This window comes from Suncus etruscus, chromosome 1, assembly GCF_024139225.1.
Source record: "Suncus etruscus isolate mSunEtr1 chromosome 1, mSunEtr1.pri.cur, whole genome shotgun sequence".
NCBI lineage: Eukaryota > Metazoa > Chordata > Mammalia > Eulipotyphla > Soricidae > Suncus > Suncus etruscus.
Genome location: NC_064848.1, coordinates 24,051,181 through 24,071,418, shown reverse-complemented (window position 1 = coordinate 24,071,418; position 20,238 = coordinate 24,051,181). Strand labels below are relative to the sequence as shown.

Here is a 20,238-nt window from a genome sequence, read left to right as displayed (position 1 = left end):
TAGTCCCTCTCCCATCCAGTGGCCTACTTCCTAAGAGTATGTGGGAGCCAGTGCCCTCACTTCCCCCATTTATGGTCTGGCAGCTAATCCCAGTTTATTGCCTGTAATAATTATTTATAGCCCATCCAAGAGGCTTCAGCCATTGAGCTCTGACAGTCCAAAAAAAAATTTTTTTTTCAAGATATAACCTGATAGCAGGGAACAGGAAGGAGGTGCCTGCTTTTGTACCTGGCCCCGCATGGTGGTGTGGAGAAAGGCGGAAGAGGCTACCGTGGGCTTTTCATTCCCTGGTAAATATTTGACGAGGTATTTGCCTTTTCTCTGAGATTTGGGGCATTGTGCAGAGATCTGAGCAGAACACCAGGACCTCAGCGGCCAAGGTTGGAAGCAAGAAAACAGAGAAGCTGGGGAGATGCTTTTAACACAATCAAGGTGAGTTGTCAGAGTCCCAGGAGAGACAATTCCAGGTTAACACATTCCCTGTGGCCATTTGGGCCCCATGATGAAGCTCATAGAAGCCGGAGAAACAGTTGGTCCCATTGTAGGCAGTTGTGGTGGAGAGAGTAGGGCAAGGACCTAGGTGTCAGAGGCGGCATGGGGTTAGAGTACTGGCTCTGTTTTGTTCCTGTAGGCTTTTTTTTTTTCTGTTTGTTTTGTTTTTGTTTTGTTTTGTTTTTGCGTAACACCTGATGACACTCAGGGGTTACTTGTAGCTATGTGCTCAGAAATCGCTCCTGACTTGGGGGACCGTATGGGACGCCGGGGATCGAACTGCCGTCCATCCTAGGTTAGCTACTAGCAAGGCAAATGCCCTACCACTGCGTCACCGCTCTGGCCCCGTTCCTGCAGATTTTAAAGCCTCTGTGGAATATCCACCCTGCCTAGGCCAACTGGGCTAACGAATGCCAGCCAAGTCCTAGCACCAGGAGAAAGCAAAGAGTTCTCTGACTCAGTTTTGTGTTTGGGGCCACTCCCCTGTCAGTGTCGATCTCTGGGAGGAAGGACTAGGGAGACCATATGGGTGACTGTTCCAGAGGAGGAGCAGGCAGAGAGTGGGGGGATGTCCTATTGAGGTGAGCTGGGCCAGGGGGCCCATGGCACCACAGGTGGAGGCAGGCTTTGGGGTCTAATTCAGGGATTTTTCAGCCTGCCCTGAGCTGATACACTGGCCTCTGTGTCTCCTGTTATTTCTCTTTACCCTTCTCTCTATTGTCATTTTGCCATCAGATGCATATGTTCACGTGGTTTTTTGATAATGTAATTATGTTTTACTCTGTGGGCAGTGCTGGGAGTGTCTATGGCTAAAAGCTCTGTTTCTGGATCTCCTGACCCTTTAATGTCCTCCTCAAGTCAGGACCCCACAGCAGCTCACCGTGGTCCTCTCCTTCTTGTCACCACTGTGGACATAGCCAGCTTGTCCAGGCCCACGCTGGGTCATGGTGTTGTTGAGAATTTTGTGATCCATGAAAGAAGGGTAGTCACTGACCCTGTTGAGGATTCCAGACAGGGAACATTGGTGTGCTAATGTGTTTTGAGTGTAAATATGCTTCCAGTTCAGAACATTTTAGAAGTTCTAGATCTCTCTAGCGGGGGACACTGGGTTTCTCTCACTTTGGTCCCTCAAGAAGTTGAGCAATTTGTTCACATTCCTCATGAAAGGAGTATCTAAGATGCAACCACAAACTTTATAGTGTGTCTGTCAAGGTGGTGGTGGTGGTGTGGGGGAATAATGGAGTATTCATCCCTCCCACTGGTGGAGGGAGTTGATACTGGTGGTGGGATTGGTGTTGAAATATTATTTTCTTAAGCTATCAACAACTTTGTAAATCACAGTTAAAATTATTTTAAAATGAAAGTAGTCAATGAGACAATGACCCTAAAGCTTTTAGCCCAATGTAGGGCAAATGTCCAATCTATGAGGAGAGCTATTATCATTATTTAATGAAGTAAAACAAAGAAAACACCAGTTCTTTATTGGACATTCAAGAGGAATGAGTAAGGCTGGAGAAATAGAACAGCCTTGGGCTCTTGCCTTGCGCATGGCCAACATAGATTTGATCTCCAGCATCCCATATTGTCCCCTGTGCCCATCAGAAGTGATCCCTGAGCAATCCAGCTATGGCCCCCTAAATAACAACAACAACAAAAGAAGTAGTAAAATGGACTCTTGTTTGTCACTATATATTGGGGGATTGTGGGACCTCCTTCCCCACAATTCTTGCCAACTCGGCCAGTGGATCAATGTGAGGATGCAGAGTTACTTGGGATCTGAGGTACTAGGGAGTTACCCAAGCCATCCTGACAATGTTCAGTGGACACCTCAAACAAATCTAAATTTTTTGTAACAAAAGGACACAAATCTACACAAAAGGAGATGGGTAAAATCAGAGTAAAATTATACTATTGTCAGCATGTGGCTTTACTTGGTCAGTACCTCAGCTGTCCCTCACACAGTCTATGGCCATAGACTCCCACATTCTCAGCACTCAGTACTCCTTTCGCCTCTCCACAGGCCTTTGCAACTCTCTCAGCTGTGTTCCTAAAACTCAGACTACTAAAACCATGGAGCTGAAAAATGCATGAAAGAGTTGCAGGAAGTGGCATTTGGGATGGACAGAACAGGCCTCCCTAGCTAAGCTTTCTGATTGTTCACTGCCCCAGTTTCCTCCTCTAGAAGTGGGGCTTGGAAACATTAGCATTTTTCAAAAGGCTGTCAAAAGATATTTTAGGTAAATTTGTTTTAATATTATTTGTGAGTCTTGCCAAGTGATGCTCAGGAGGCCTGGGAGCCACTCCTAAAGATTCTTAGCCTGTGGGGCCAGGCCATTCAGTGCTGGAGCCTGAGGATGATGAGGATTCCTATGGTCCTCCCAGTGGTGCATGAGGAACTCCAGCACTGCACCTGGTGATGCTCAAGAGACCATGTGGTACCTGGGATGGAGCCAGGGTTGGGTACATGCCTTTGTGTGCACCTTACCCCTAAATAATTCTCTTGCCCCAGTGAAACTAATCTTTTTTTTTTTTTTGGCAGCACTCAGGGGTTACTCCTAGCTCTATGCTCAGAAATTACTCCGGCAGGCTCAGGGGACCATATGGGATGCCGGGATTCGAGCAACCGACCTTCTGCATGCAAGGCAAACACTTTACCTCCATGCTATCTCTCCAGCCTCAGCGAAACTAATCTTGATATATTTTGTTAATTTAAATTTTTTTTTTTTTTGGTTTTGGGTCACATCTGACATGACTCAGTACTTACTTCCAGCTCTGCATTCAAGAAATCATTCCTGATAGTGCCCAGTTGACCATATGGGATGTCGGAGATTAAACCCTCATTGACCATGTGCAAGAAATGTGCCTTACCTGCTGTGCTATTGATCTTCTCGATTTATTTTATTTTTTATATTATTTTAGAAATGCTTTTTACTTGATTGAGGTACTGTGATTTACACAATTGCTAATGGTGGTTTCCTGTGCATTATCCTGTGCATAATTCCAATACTACATCCATCACCACTGTATCCACCTCCTTCTCCCAAGGACTCAACATCCCTTCCTCTTAACAACCCCTCCAACTCAATTGTGTGGCTCAGTTCTCCCATTATGTTGCTATTGGCCCTTTATTGCTACTTTTCTATGTATCTTTAATCCCCACATAGGAAAGAGATCATTCTGTATCTACACCTTTCCTCTGACTGACTCCATTCAACATGATATCCTCTAGCTCCATCCATGCTGCTAAAAGTTACCTAATTTTTTTCTTTCTTAAGTTTCATTGTATTCCATTATGTATATATACCACAAACTCTTGATCCATTCATCCATAGCTGGACATTTGGATTGTTTCCATATCTTGACTGCTGTACTAATTGGGGCCATGCCCTAAAACTATAACCTTGAAAGCATTTGCTTGGGTCAGGGATTTGCAAAGCCCTCTTGCCTTGCATGTGTGAGAATCTGGATTCTTGGAACCACAAAAGAAAAAAAATAAATACTAAATAAAACTTAGTCTGGCACACAGTAGGTTAGTTCTCTGCCTGTCCTGTGAGGGAGCATGAAAAAGTACTTCTATTTCTGTTGCTGCCTTTAGGAAAGAGCTGTAGGAGCACAGATGAATGAGAGGTTCCTCATGCCCAAGGGATTCCTCAGGGGACTGGTGAGACACTGCCTCATGGAAAGACATTTCCAGAGAGTGAACCACACTGTGAAAGTGGCTCAGTCCCAACAAGAGCCAACATCTGGGTTTACCAGTGACCACATTCACACTTACGAGTCTACCAGAATCTAAGGCTCCAGGGCATCAGGCAGTAGAACTGGGATATCCCCAAAGGTGATTTTTTTTTTTTTGGTTTTTTTGGGCCACACCCGTTTGACGCTCAGGGGTTACTCCTGACTATGTGCTCAGAAATCGCCCCTGGCTTGGGGGGACCATATGGGACGCCGGGGGATCGAACCGCGGTCCGTTCCTTGGCTAGCGCTTGTAAGGCAGACACCTTACCTCTAGCGCCACCTTCCCGGCCCCGATTTTTTTTTTTTTTTTTTTGCTGGATCTCATTATCTGAGGATCCTGGAGAATCCTGGTGACTTAGGGAATACCAGTGGGGACCATTTTGGTTAAAGTTATGCTTGGGGCCCCCTGCCAGCTGCAGACTGACCTGTAGTCAGATGTGGGCAGTTGTCCTGGCTACTGGTTAACCAGCTGGAGGACTTCAGTCCATTGTATGCTCCAGGGCCCCAGGCAGGGAAGTCCCAGGGCACGCTGAACCCCATCTCAAAGGAAAATTCTTTGTCTTTGGTCAAAAGCCTGGAAGGCAGAGTCAGATAGTACAGGGAGAGTAGGGCACTTATCTTGAACACCGCTGACCTTGGTTCAATCCCTGGAGTCCATTCTAGTCCCCTAGGCCCCTCCATTAGTGACTCCTGAAAACAGAGCTGTGTCACTAGTGCCCCCAACAAAGGGAAGAGCAAGACTCTGGGTTCTGAGGTAGACACCCAACTCTTGGGAACAAATCCTCACAATCCCTTTGGCAGGTAACATAAAATCTGTTTTTAGGATGAGAAGGTGTGTGGTACATCCTGCACACTGGGTCAAACTGGGGCTCACTTCCAGAAATCCATCTCCAAACCCTGATACCAGGAGGTGGGTGGGTGGTCTCAGAGAAGACCTTTCACATCACTAGTAATGCTCGAGGGACTTCTGGCCAGTGGGGATAATTACATGACCATTGAATGCCAGGTCCTGAGTTCTGTTACTGGGATGAACAAGTATGTATAAATCATAGTGAATGCAGAACAGCTCAGTCATGTGGTGCCCAGGTCACAGTGCAGCCTTTCTCCTCCTTCCCTCCTTCCTCTCTCCTGACTTTCTCCTCCTTTCTTCACTCCTTCTCTCCTTCCACTCTCCTCTCTTTCCCTTCCCTTCACCTCCTTTCTTCCCCTCCCCCACTCTCTTCCCTTCTTCTTTCTTCAGTCCTCTCCTCCCATTTTCCCTACCTTCCTATCTCCTTCTTCCCTTTTTCTTGTGTCCTCCTTCTGTTCCCCTCTCTCTCATCCCTCTCCCCTATCCTTTTCCACTTATCCTTTTAACATTACCTGTATTTGTTAGAAGGAATGCTCATTTTCAGAAGGAATGGGGTGATTCTGTCACCAGGGAGATGAGACCTGATGCTGGTAGATCTCTGGAACGATAATTAGGATCTAAGCTAAAGTTTCAGATGATCTCACTTGATGTTGAGAGCTCAGAGCAAGGATGGGGAATCCTGCAGTACAGAGGCAAGTGTATGCTGAGGAGTCTGGAGTGCAAGGCCTCTGGGGGTACAGCAGACTTGGCTCTTGGTAATACCTCATATTGTGAAAGTAGCTAAACCTCAAGAAGTACCAACATCTGAGTTCACCAGTCACCACATTGACACTCCTAGGTTTACCAGAATCTAAGGCTCCATGGTACCAGGTAGTAGAGCTGGGATGTCCCTAAAGAGGTGATTTTTGCTGGATCTAATTATCAGAGAGTCATGAAGAATTGCTATCATTGCTCTTCTTATTTTTTCTCTTTTGGTTTTGAGGCTACACTCAACTGTGGTCAGGGCTTACTTCTGTGCTCAGGGAACCATATGGGATACTGGGGATCAAACCCAGTTGGCTATGTGCAAGGCAAGGCAAGCACCATCCCTGCTGTACTATCACTCTGGTCACACTCTTGCTCTTCTAACAATTGGTTGAAACATTTGTAGTATATTGCGAAATAAATTTACAAATTATGCCTAGAATTTATAAATGGAATTTATAAAATGGAATAAATGGAACAAATGAATAGAATTGAGCTGAGAATACAGAATACACACGGCATATTATGGGCATTGTTCTCTGAGATGCTTGGCAACACCCACACACTTATCTGAAATCGGGTCATGGGTGTATTGTATATTTACCCTTGACTATAACTTGCAGTTAAATAACTTGGAAGTATAGAACTGGTTCTACCTCTCTGCTCTGCAGAGAACTGGAGGGAGGGAGGAGACTTCTGGCTCTGTCCTTGTGCTTTTCTCTAAACTTGTCTTTCTTCTAAGACATTGCTTACATAAATCCCAGTCTCTACATTGAAAATCCTCATTATTCTCCATCATGCCAAGGCCAAAGCCACATCTGCCTCAGAGTTTTCCAAGAAATGTTTAATAACTAAGAAAAAAGTTTTTCTTTTTAGACATTTGTGTTTAGTATGAACTTGATTGGTAAGAAGAGAAATTTTACATGTAATTTACAAATAATAAGATGTTTGTCCCTCTTTATTACAAATTCCATAGAGCTAATTCTTTCTCAAACAAAATTTCATGGATTATATCTGTGGCTACCCTATGATTACTGTTGCCAATTGATCTATGATCATGGTTTTGAATGTGAATGTCAATTAATATTGTTATATTAATAAATGAAGAACATGTAAAAACAACGAAGACAGGGAGCAATCAGTCTTCAAGTATTCATCAATTGACAGAAAGTATTTTTTCCAATGAATAAATTTTTTAATCCTAGAAGAATATTGGATCACTTTTTTTAGCTTTTCACATCATAGTCACAGACATGCTTAAATTTAATCTGCATGACTAATGCTTCATTATTACTTTATAGACAGTGGATAGAACAACAAACCAAGTAATGAGAAAGGTGATGTGTTGCATTTGCTGACTTCCTTGGTAGAAAATCATAGCTGATTTCTAGCACCCATAATAATTCTGCTGAAGGTAGACCTGGAAAGAGACTCAGAAATATTTGCCCATTTTCAACATGACTAGAGATGCTCATTAATTATATCAAACTAATTACTAACTGATGAACTTTGAGTGGTAACTATCATTGTTTCTGTTCACTTATTATGCATTATAGAACTTAATTTTTGTGGGGTCACATCTGGCAGGGCTCAGGGTTTGCTACTGGCTCAGGGATAGCTCCTGGTGGACTCAGTGGGCCATATATGAAGCTGAGGATTGAACTTAGATCAGCCACATGCAAGGCAAGTGTCCGATCTGCTGTACTGTCTCTCTAGTCCTATAGATTTAATTTTTAACTTCAATGCAGTTTGAAAACTGATCCTGTGACAGACCAATACAATATAAGTATGTCTATAAGTATGTCACCCTGCTTCATTAACCTTGATTGTGATCCAAGACTATGTGGGCTAGAAGGTTGATGGAATTCATCAAGTTGGGTCAGGTCTTGTCCAGAATCAGCTACTAAAACATACGCTACTCCATGCTCCATACCTGGAGTCATTGCATGGATGCACATACATATGTGAATGCATGTACACACATAAAAGTATGCACCCCTTTTGTGCTCTGACTGGTAAGAACCTTGGTCCTTCTCTCCAGTGTCACTGGACACAAGATTGTCCTGAGCTTCTTCATGATGGTTTCTGCTCACTAACTCTATAGAGGCCTCAAGTTCCTGATAAAACATTATATAGAATTGAATAACTGTCCTGCCCTGAATTTCTCTGTACCAGGTGTTAGCTGAACTTGAGAGTCAGAAATGAGTCAGCCTCAGCTCAAAGGGTACAGAAGAGTTGGGGGATTGACAATGGGGGCTGAAGGGATGATAACTTACAGGAGAACCTGGGTCCAACCTCTCTCCTTTTAGTGTACATTATTTATTACACCTATTCTGCCTTCTGTTCCTTTAAAAAGGAATTTATGCCGTCTATCTTGCAAGTGCTTGGTAAAGACTAAGTCAAATGACATGATCAAGTAACATCAGTGGATGTTACTATTGTGTTTAGTTTATTATTATAGAGCTATTATCTCAGGACTAAAGAGAGAATGGATTGTGGGGCATAAAGTACTCCCAGACCCTACTATGATCATTTCAGGGATGTTATAGAAAAGAACAGCGAATTCAGATGGTCTATGCTCTGTATGCCTTAAGTGTATAGCTCATGCTTCTAACTTCTAACCCTCACTGGCCCTTTTTTTTTTTTTTTTGGTCTTTGGGCCACACCTCAGACATTACTCCTTCTCTGTACTCAGAAATCACTCATGGCAAGCTGGGGGGACAATATGTGATGCCAAGTATCAAACTCAGGTTGGCCATGTGCAAGGCAGACAACTTCCCCATTGTGCTATTGCTCCAGCCCCTCATCTTTACTATTTTTATTATTTTTTAATTTAATATGGGGAAAATGGAAAAAGCCTTGGCCTAAATACAAGGAGACCTTACCCCTGAAGTTTTCTGACATAAGACTGACTCTGGGCTCCAGGCATACTAGGTTGTCCAACCCCTGAGTCATTCTCTGTGGTCCCGATAAAATTTTTTCGCACATTAGTTGTTGTTGGTGTCAGGTTCCTGTAGTTAAAGATTCTGGTTTCTGTGCATTTCCTTCATCCAAAGTCAGGGATAATGTGGAGCGTCCTCCAGTTTCACCTACACCGGTTATAGGCAATGCGGAGAGCCCTGTTCTGAAAGTAGGTTGTCACTCTTGCTAAGTCGTATGAGTGTTAAAAGAAAACCCTCTTTGAATAAGTCAATACTAAGGTAGTGGGCAAGTTCTTCCCTGGTAGAGGTTTGCTTCTTGGTGGTGTTAATAGACAACCGTGGTTGTTTCATAGATGGTATCCATGATTCAGGGGTGAATGGACAATGCCTGTTCTTCTGAGCGCCTAAGCCAAGAAGTCATTATGACAATGTTCAGGGTGTAAGGCTCCCACTGCATTACAAAATTTGTGTATTCCTATCTCTATGCATATGTAATATATTTCCCCATTTTAATGTGCCTATGCAAAAAAGGAACAATGCCACAAGGGTATTATTGGTGCATATGGGGGCCGAGGGAACAAGACCAACAATGCTCGTAACTTGGTTCTAAAACTGAACTCTAAACAGACTTTTCTACCAGAGTTCCTTATTGAACATATTACAAAACAAAAACAATGGGGGAAATGGTCGCTATATAAGAGAATATTTTAATAAGGGTTATACCTGTTAAGGGAATACATCTAACAGAAATATTCAAAGGAGATATACATGTCCCCTTTTTAAGTCCTTTAGAAAGAGTTAGGGTGTGTGTGTGTGTGTGTGTGTGTAAAATCCGGAGCACCCTCTTTGATCTGTGATTTGAGCCTTGTGGAGTCTGAAAAATGGCTCCCAGCACTCACATATCAGGAAATGTCCCTCTTGTGGGGGACTTCTCCAGAAACTGAGTCTGGTAGAAGCAAAAGGTCCACAGTGAAGGAGGTGGGTCCCCTTTAACAGTCCTCCTGGAACCCACCTCACTGGCCCCTTGGTGACCCACTGGTGCCCAGCCCACTATTTTTAAATTAAGTGACTTGTTATTTTTATCCAATCAGAAAAAACTTACATGTTTTCACTTTAGGCTGAGTTCAAGGACATCTCTTCAGAGTGAAATTCTGTTGCTTCAGAACAATATTCAGTCTTTTCTCTGATTACAAAAGCATCCCACTCACTCATTTATTAAACTGTGTGTATTATCCCTAACTTGGTGTCAAGCTATGTTCTAAGCACTGTAAGACAGAGACACAGCTCTCATGTATTGCCCTTCTATATATTACATGGGAGACATTCAGAACAGACAAAGGAAGTAGAATGCCATCTACAAAGAAAGTTATCTCACCTCCTAGAGGCAGCCACTCTTAACAATTCGTGGTCATACCATTTTATAATCTAATATATCCCTAATATTTCCAAAGCATCCTTGGGGAAGAGTGAATATTCTACATTTGAGGGTGCTGAAGGATTTTTTTGTTTGTTTGTTTGTTTGTTTTTGACCACACCTGGCAGTGACCAAGGGTTACTTCTGGCTCTACACTCAGGAATCTTTTCTGGTGGGGGTCTGAAGGTTTGAAGGATAGAACCCAGGCTAGCTTTGTAAAAGGCTTATGCCTGATGTATTCTTATTGCCTTACGTATTCTATTGCCTGGCCCTATTGTCCCCCGCTTTCTACTTCTGTTGTGACTTTGAGAAAATTCTCTATAACTGCCCCAAGTAGATCAATTTAAACTTCCTTTCTTCAAGTGTTAATTCCTCTAGGTGCAGCACTTAGGTTTCCTCTGTGGCCTAATTCTTCCTCAAAAGTTTGTGATTTCCTGCTCATGTTAACATGTTTGTAATGGAGACTTGCACTGGAACAATTGCTTGGGTGTTGATGATGGTATGGTTATCCTCCAGCAGGCTTACAATGTTGAGAGTGGAGGTTAGCTAAACCACTGGGTGGGCACCTTCAGAGCAGAAACCCTCTACCTCCTGAGGATCTCCCATGATCTGGGATACTGCCTCTTTCCATAGACTACATACAGTGCTCCCAGAGGCAAATATACAGCTGCTAGGCTGGCCCCAATTCTTCACTCTGAGGTCTGTCACCAATCCTGTCCTGATTCAGTTACTTGTATGATGGTAGAGTCACTTTTTTATTAAAATTTATTGTAACACTAGGATTTACCAAATTATTAATAATACAGTCATTTGAGACATTAAATGTTCAAACACCAACCCCACCACCAGTGTGACCTTCCCTTCCCGAGTGTCCCCATTCGTATGCCTACTACCTGTAAGAGAGCAGGCACAAACAAATGTACTTCATATTTTTGGTTATAACAAAGGCAAATAGAATTATCAAAACTTAGATAAGGGCCCGGAGAGATAGCACAGCGGCGTTTGCTTTGCAAGCAGCCAATCCAGGACCAAAGGTGGTTGGTTCGAATCCCGGTGTCCCATATGATCTCCCGTGCCTGCCAGGAGCTACTTCTGAGCAGACAGCCAGAAGTAACCCCTGAGCACCACCAGGTGTGACCCAAACCCCCCCCTCAAAAACCCAACAACACAACAACAAAAAAAACTTAGATAAACAAAGATCAATTTGAAATAATTGTTATATCACTCCATGCTGTTACTAAAAGTGTCTAAGGATTTACTGGGTTGTGGTTGGTGCTAGTTAAGCTTTCTGTTTAGGCTCACTGACTTAGTAGATCTATGTAACCTTTCCCATCAAGTTTCCTATGATTCTACTGGAGTTAAGATTACTATAACATTTTAAGGTGTCATGTTGTCAAGTGACTGCTTGTGGCATCATGATAAAGGACTTATAGATTTGAAACAAATTTGTAAGCTTGGAGTCTGATAAAGTTAAATGACGGAGTTGGGCCATTTATTGGGCTATTGTAGGTCATGTAGGAAGGGGAATCTGCCCCATCTATTCTGAGAAGGCCACAGAAGTATCAGCCTAGACCAGAATAACCATGAGTGGCCATTATTTTCCTTTGGAGCTTGGTAGAGAAGCTGGGCCATTTTTAAGCCACGAAAATGGCAGCTATGGGTAGAGGTTGCTGGGTTTTCCAGGGGTTTTGTGTGTATGTGGGAGGGAGTCTTGTCCAAACCTGAGAGACACTTATGTGTAGTCCTTGTGTACAGCCACATACTGGCTAAGCTTTACTCTATGATCTAGTTTGCATTGCTCTTTGGTGCTTGAGATCTTCTAGTTATTATTTCTGTGTCTCTGGTAGAGAGTCCTTCTTGCTTTCACATATGAGTATGTCATCTCTCCCTCAGATGTTTTCTACTATTTTGAAGTTTTTTCAGGGGGACTACTCATGAAGTAGGCACTCAGCTTTCCTCCCTCAATATCAGAACCTGACCAGTACTGTTCTCCGTCCTTTCATAATTGTGTGTACCTTTACTGCTTCCCCCTCCCAAATTTCAGATGTGGCAAGTTATAACCAGGAGCACTGAACATTTAAAGAATCAATGGGGCCGGCGAGGTGGCGCTAGAGGTAAGGTGTCTGCCTTGCAAGCGCTAGCCAAGGAAGGACCACGGTTCGATCCCCCGGCGTCCCATATGTCCCCCCAAGCCAGGGGTGATTTCTGAGCACTTAGCCAGGAGTAACCCCTGAGCATCAAATGGGTGTGGCCAAAAATAAAACCCAAACAACAACAACAAACAAAAAAGAAAAAGAAAAAAAAAAGAATTAAAAGGAGTGAATAATCCAAGCCTAGGGGCTCCCTTGAAAAGTGCTTTTACCAGAGTCTTTAGAGGGAAAAGAGAATCATCCAGGGAAGACAACTGGGGCTGATAGTTAATGAGTATTTCAGAGAAGGGAACAGTGATCTGGGGAGGACCAAGCCCACATCTGTATGTCACACAGCTATGATCCAGGCCCACACCCAATTATGGGTCAGTAGCAGCTGATGCTTCTGGAACTCAGTGATGGGAACCATGTATGAAGGCTGATTTCCTGGAAAGTGAAGGAAACTCCCATCTCAGGCCTTCACTCACATCTCACTCTCCAGAGATTGCTGTGTGAGAACCAGGTAGAAGCAGAGTGGATGAGCCTACATCAGGTCTCATTCCCAACAGTGATGTTCCAGGTCAGAAGTCAAGGACCACAGTGACCAATATTGTGAACATTCTTGTAACTCTTTTCCAGGACCCAGCAGCTTAATGGCACCTGTATTGACTCCCTGGACATGGAGCTTTTCCTACATTACTCCCTTATCCCATCAGTAAGTAATGGCAGGGAGAGGCAAGGTGAGGAGAGGTGGGGAACTGGGCTGCTTTCTTATATACCTGGTAGGGTCCAGAATAGGTCAAGTGTTTTCTTGGGTACCTGAATTTCCTTGTTCTTATACACTATGCACTAAAGTACAGTAGAAGATGAAAAACTTTGTGTGTATTTGGGGTTGGGTGCTTTTGGCACACCAACACCTGTTGATGCTCAGGGCTTACTCCTGGTTCTATGTTCAGGAATCAGTCACGGTGGATTCAGGGACCAAAAGGAGTATCAGGGATCAAACTAGGGCCATCTACATGCAAAGCATTTGTCCTAACCATTGTACTATCTTTTAGACCTAGAAGAATAAAGGTTTTAAGAGGCCCAGAAGAAGTTGTTTTTGTTTTTTTTTTCCTAGCAGAGTTAAATTTTTTTCCGATGCAAATGGTGTTGCCTTGCAGAAAAGAGAATACAGCAGGTAGGGTGCTTGCCTTGCATGTGATTGGCCTGGGGTTTGATCCCTTCCTGTCATCCTATATGGTTCACTGAGCTCACCAAGATTGTTGAGTGCAGAATCAGGAGTAATCACTAATTACTGCCAGATATTGCCCCCCAAAGAAAACAAAACCAAAAAACGATGCTCCCAAGTTCCATTGGAAAATATGACTATTTTCAGGTTGTTGAGTGAGTCTATACAAAGGCCCTATGGGGAGGGGTAAGGAAGAGGAGGGGCTATTAAGTTGAGGCTAGGAGAATTAAAGAGAATTAATTAAAACAGTGGTATCTGAGGACAAGGACAGGGCCGACTGGGGTGGGGCCTGTGTGAGTTCTGCTTCATTTTAATTTTAATAGGTGATGTGATCAAACTTTATTTAGAAATGATCTCTCTGGGGCCGGAGAGATAGCATGGAGATAAGGCATTTGCCTTTCATGCAGAAGGTCATTGGTTCGAATCCTAGCACCCAATATGGTCCCTCAAGCCTGCCAGGACTGATTTCTGAGCATGGAGCCAGGAGTAACCCCTAAGCGCTGCTGGGTGTGACCAAAAAAAAACTCCCCAAAAAGAAATTATTTCTCTGGTTATGTGCAAGATGATTTGGAGGCAGATCAGAGAAGAGGATGGAAGAGCAAGTAGGAGATGATGGAAGGATCCTTAGACAAGGCCAGGTGAGCTCCTCTGAGCAGGTGCAGGGCAGTTTCATCCATTTAGGAAGTTAAAATCAATAGTGGCCAGAGTGATGCTGCAGCAGGTAGCACATTGCTTTATATGCAGCTAACTGGGATTCTATCCCCAGCATCCCATATGGTCCTCCAGCCACTTCCAGAAGTAGCTTCTGGGCACTTCCAAGTATAGCCCCAAACCAAACCAAATAAAAACAATAGGACTGGTGATGGGGTTGGTTGGAGAGTGGAGAAAAGGAGAGATTAAGAGGATGAATCCTGGGTTTCTAACACCTGTGGCTGGAAAGTGGTAGTTTCTTTATTTTCTTTTTCTTTAGCTTTCTGGCCCCAATTGGGGGATCCTATGGGATGTCAGAGATGGAGCCCAGGTCGGCGATGTGTATCCTAATTGCCATACTATCACTCCAGCCCCAATGGGATGGTGGTTTCTGCCAGTCACTGATTACTGATTAAAGAAAATTCAAAGAGAGTGAGGTTTGGGGTAGATGAGGGGGCAGGGCAAGAAGGAAAAACATAAGGTTCCGTTAGAGCAAAGGGAATCAAAGAACTTTTTTTTTTCTTTTTGTATCACACCCGGCAGCGTTCAGGGGTTACTCCTGGCTCTATGCTCAGAAATCGCTCCTGGTAGGCTCGGGGGACCATATGGGATGCTGGGATTTGAACCAATAATATTCTGCATGAAAGACAAATGCCTTACCTCCATGCTATCTCTCCAGCCCCAGGAATCAGAGAACTTTTAATAGATCAGAAAGAAATGCCTACTGAACAGGCGGTGGACATGTATAGATTCAAAGTTCTGGGCTGGAGATTCAGTGTGGTAGTCTCCGGTGGATTGTAGATATGGACAACAGGGTTGTGGGAGAGGCTACTGGGTCAGGAAATAAGAGGATAATGCTGGGACCAAGCTCCAAGTGGTTGGAGACAGAAGAATACTACCTAGGAAAAGCACAGAAAGGGAGGAAAACAGAACATATTGGATGAGAGCCCAAACAAGAGAGGAAGGAGCAGCCATCATCAGTATTGTGGCTGGCTGCTGGGCATCAAGGCAGGTCTGGGCACACCCTCTACTTCAGACTAAGCAAGACTGATGCTAATCAGTGATTTGGGCAGGAACTGTTTCCTTTTTTTTGGGGGGGGGCTACACTCGGAGATGCTCAGGGGTTACTCCTGGCTATGTGCTCAGAAATCACTCCTTGAGGAAACATATAAGATGCCGGGGGATCAAACCGCTGTCTGTCCTAGGCTAGTGCTGGCACGGCAGACACCTTACAGCTCCGCACCACTGCTCCAGCGCCTGGGCAGGAACTGTTTCTGTGAAGTTTTGGGTAGAAGCCAGGTAGAGGACTAAGGAAGAGGTAAGGAAATGGTGCTGATTAGGACAAAGAATTCTCAACAAGTTTCCAGGAAATCGGTGAGAGAAAAGCATCACCAACAATATGTGATTCTGATTGGATTCCCATGGGCACGAAGAGCAAAGGGTTTACAGCTCTACAGATACAGTTCCCTTCTTACAGATTAAGAAGTTCAGAGAAGTTAAGTATTCCTCACAGCTAGTATCTGGGAGAGGCTAAGTTTGAACCCAAGTCCATTTAGATTAAAGAAACAAAAGAAAAATCAGTATAGAACACTCTGGAAGTTACTAGGTGAGTCCTGCCAGTCTTTAGTTAGCCGTTGGCATTTAGTCTGTGGCGATTTGTTCACTTGTGTATTTATTCAGGTAGGGCACTGTGGAGATGCTCAAAACAAACACCCCCTGATGCATTCATTTTTTCTTTCTGTAGCTTTTCATCATTTTAGTCTTGTCCTTTCTCCAAAGACGAGTGCACCGTAGACAGAGAGAGGAGACTTCTTACCTCCTGGGCAGCCACTTCGGGATTATCATGTGAGTAGAGACAAGTTTGATCACCATAGACAAGGTTGTCATCTGTGATTGGGGTCAACACCAGTTACAAGGACAAGATAACTCAGTTACCTCGCAATGATTCTCCCAGCACAGACAACCCTGTCCCAATTCAAATAAAACTCAGCACCCAGGACTACCCAACAGGCTTATATTGCCTCAAACTAGGGAAAAAGCCTTTCCCATATTCAGCACCATGACAACCCCTGGAAACAAGAAGGGATTTTCTATCCCTGTTGGTACTAGCTTTCTTGTGGCTATAGCACCCAACATGGCAGGAGAACCTATGGGACTAAGGAGCTTTCTATTCCTGCCATTCTGCATCTCTGCAACCCTTATACATTTCCCCTGAAGTTCGAATGGCCTGTATGTCTACCCCATCTCTCCTTAATAATTCTTGATTAACAACAGCAATAAAGCAATGAACATTTATTGTACATTATGACCCAGTCTCTGAACCATTGGCTCGGGCGCCAGCCTAGCACGGAAGTTATTATCCTCATGTGATGGATGAACACACTTGGGTTCAGAAAAATTAAGTGACTTACTCAAGGCTTATATGACTTGTGAGCTAGGGTGTGTGTGTTAATATTTGATCTGAGTCCCTGAGTTATCACCTATACAGGTTCTAGCATAGCTACATGTAAGGAATGAAGCTGGGGGTGGGACCTGGGCTCTGGGGTAAGAGAAGTCTGACTGCAGTGTCTGAGTACCAAATATTAATTCAGTGTAGTGATGTCAGAACTGCATTCATTTTGGAATCACTCATTGGAGCTGAAAACTCTCCCATGGGCAAAGAGTCGGACAGAGAAAGGCTGAGGCACAGAAAAAGATAGTTATAGGGGTTATTCAATCCTCCTTGAGCATTAAAAATTTAGGGACAAGAAAGAATTTTCATAAAGAAGCTTACATGATAACATTAGACCAGTGGTCTCAACCACCAGTACATGGATTGGTTCCAATCTGCAGTTGTAGAAAGATTGAAAACCACTAGATTACTGCACTGTTCTTTAAATCAGTATGTAGGCCAAGTGCTGGTCTCCAGGCTGGAGAGATAGTACAAAAGGTAAGGCACTTACTTGCCTTGCACGTAGCTGACCCAGGTTAGAGCCCTGGTGTCCTATATTGTTCTGTAAGCCTGTCAGGAATAATTTCTGAGTACAGAGCCAGAAGTAACCCTAAGCATTGCTGAACATGGCCCAAAAACTGAAAAAGAAGAAAGGTTGAAGGCTGTTGCATTAGACTGCTTAGAATCTTTCAAGCTACTGTTTGTTTTGTTTTGGGGCCACACCAGGCAATTCTAAGGGCTTATTCCTAGCTCTGTACTCAGGGATCATGAAAGGAAGAAGGGCTCAGGAGAACATATGGGATGCCAGGAATCTAATCAGGTTGGTTGTATGTAAGGCAAACACCCTGCCCTGTATTATCTCTTCAGTCCAAACTACTTTTGATCGAATTGATCATAGCTGAATTCACTTGTTCTTTAGCTAGTCCCCATCAAAATTCATGCTTTTTGAGTCATGTCCTATCATCTTCCCCCAGTATTCGCCTCATGCTGTGCATGTGTGCAAGCCGCTGCACACTTGATAGAGCAGTTCTTTCATTATCTCTGCTATGTCTGTGATATAAGCAAAGAAGGGGTTTCCAGATCTGATTGAAAGGTAGACAAACCATCTCATGAAGCTTTCAACATAACATATGGAATCTTTATTTGAATTCACTTGGATTCAATACAAGATGTGTCCATAGTAATTACTGGTTATTTCCAAGTACTAGTGCTAGGTGCCTGCTCCTGGTGAATTCAGTTTCCTGAACAAAGGATCCCATATAGGGAGCATAAACTAAGCAGAGGTGATATAGGCAAGGCAGCTGGTGGCCCTCACAGGAAGTGAGTGATCAATAGGCATCTGCATATGGGCTCCAAGTGGAGTCTTGAAGGTGAAGATGAGAAAAATGCTTGGAACAGGAAAGAATGAAATACCTGGGATTGAAGATGCTATATCCAAGTCCTCTGCCTCCATCCAGCTTGAGGTGTACCAGATGGTGTTTTGAGGGGTTGATTTTGTGTCTTTTGACCCACCACATTTTACTGTTTGGTTTGAGGAAACAAATATTCTTCCAAGCTTGTTAACAGGAAATAAAAATAATGTTTTAGATTCCATTGCACAGTTGTCACTGGGGTTCAAACTCAGACTGGTGTGGCCTAGGCATGTTGCCCTTGAGCATTGAGCTATCTCCCTAGATCTCATACAGTATTTTAACTGTTAACTGGCATATGTCTCAGGGCTACAAATTCAAATCAGAAGACCAAGCATCCAAAGCCAAAGGGCTCATTTTTAGTCCAATCAGCCATGGCCAGGAAGATATGATCATGCAGAAGCAGCAATAATATCTAGAATTCACAAGGACTCTGGAAAGATGATCTCGTAGAGATGGTAGCTGGAGACAAGATAGAAACCCTAAAATCTGCCTGGGCATTTTCCTTTTAGGGAGTTATTTCCAGATCTGGTTATGCACAGGACATACTCCTGACTCCATGATCAGGGATCACTTCTAGCAGGATTAGGGGATCTTATAGAGTGCAGAAATCAAACTCCAGTTAGCTGAATGCACAGCAAGTACCTATTCACTGTACTATCACTCCAGTACCCCCTTTTAGGTTTCTTGAGTTGTACAATTCCATCTCTCATTCATTTTTTAATAATTGTTGTCAGGGCCCAGAGAGATAGCACAGTGGCATTTGCCTTGCAAGCAGCCAATCCTGGACCAAAGGTGGTTGGTTCGAATCCGGTGTCCCATATGGTCCCCCGTGTCTGCCAAGAGTTACTTCTGAACAGACAGCCAGGAATAACCCCTGAGCACTGCTGGGTGTGGCCACCCCCCCCCCCAAATAATTGTTGTCTGCCTTGATGGTGTTTCCTTCAACATGTTTTTTTTTTTAATAATAACTTTATTTAAGCGCCATGATTGCAAACATGTTTACAGTTGGGTTTCAGTCATAAAAAGAACATCCCCTTCACCAGTGCAACATTCCCACCACCAATGCCCCCCATCTCCATCCCCCCCTTCTTGTATTCAAGACAGGCATTTTACTTCCCTCACTCATTAACATTGTCCCGATAGTTCGACATGGATTCTTAAGGACAAGAACATGGTCTTCCTTGCTTCACCCAAACTCTAAACTTCCTGAAAACCTATTTGCCTCTAGCATTGATTCTGATCCCAATTTGGCAATTTTGTGTAGAACCAGTTGGAGGTTCTCCTAAGCAGTGTTCAGGAAGCCCAGGATGTCTGATTAGTGATCAGAATGGCCCAGACAGAAGTAGTTCACCCTGTACTTCCTCATCCAGTGGGAACAGTCATTTGGGGATAAACTGTGGCATGAACCATCTTGTAGCCTCAGGCACTGTTTTTGTCATTCACAGACCTCTGGACTTCGTGGGCACATTCAGTAACCGGTGGTCCTATGGAATTGCCTTTGGGGCTACAGCCAATAAGATCATGTTCTTATTCTCAGAAGGCTACCAGCCCCTGCACGTCCCAAAGTGGGCCCAAGGTATTACTTAGAACCTCCACAGACCTGCTAGAGATTCTTGGTCTCAGAAATGACTGGAACGGTTACTATGAATGTGATTTGTGAACTGTTTGTGTTCTTCCCAATCTGTTACTCTCTTGAGTCCTTGTACAAGGCAAATGTCCTACCCAGTTTAAATTAGATCCCTTTATGACACTAGAAAAGAAATTCAGAAAGAATTTCTGAAATTCATTCATCCACAAAAGCTCTCCCAAGTTATTGCCATGGCTGCCTTCTTGAAGAAGAAAACTTACATTGTTTTTATATCTGTCTCATGAAGGCCTAGTTCTAATCTATAGGTGCTATCATGGCTAACACAATTACTCTAAAACTTTTCTGTTCAGATCTCATTTCTCTCTCTTCTCTTCTTTAAAGCTTTTATGATTAGATGACTACCTTATCAACAAGTAGTTCTGGTTTGTCGAGTCACACCCAGTGGTGCTCAGGGCTTACTCCTGACTCTGTACTTAGGCTTTACTCCTGGCAGTGCCTGAAAACCATATGTGGTGCTGAGGCTTAAATCAGTATCAATCACATATAACACATGTACCTTAACCCCTGAACTATCTCTCTAGCCTCTTCATTTGGGTTTAAA

General features: G+C 43.6%; 1 protein-coding gene across 1 annotated transcript in view; it reads left to right on the top strand.

The window, feature by feature from the left end:
- Nucleotides 1-340: 340 nt before the first annotated feature.
- Nucleotides 341-20,238, top strand: part of LOC126023397 (stimulated by retinoic acid gene 6 protein-like) — a 47,604-nt gene continuing 27,706 nt past the window's right edge. The window contains 4 exon segments of the mRNA XM_049784144.1: nt 341-432; nt 12,925-13,000; nt 15,951-16,051; nt 19,495-19,625. Of these exon segments, the coding sequence (XP_049640101.1) occupies nt 413-432; nt 12,925-13,000; nt 15,951-16,051; nt 19,495-19,625 (328 nt within the window). The 5' untranslated portion in view covers nt 341-412.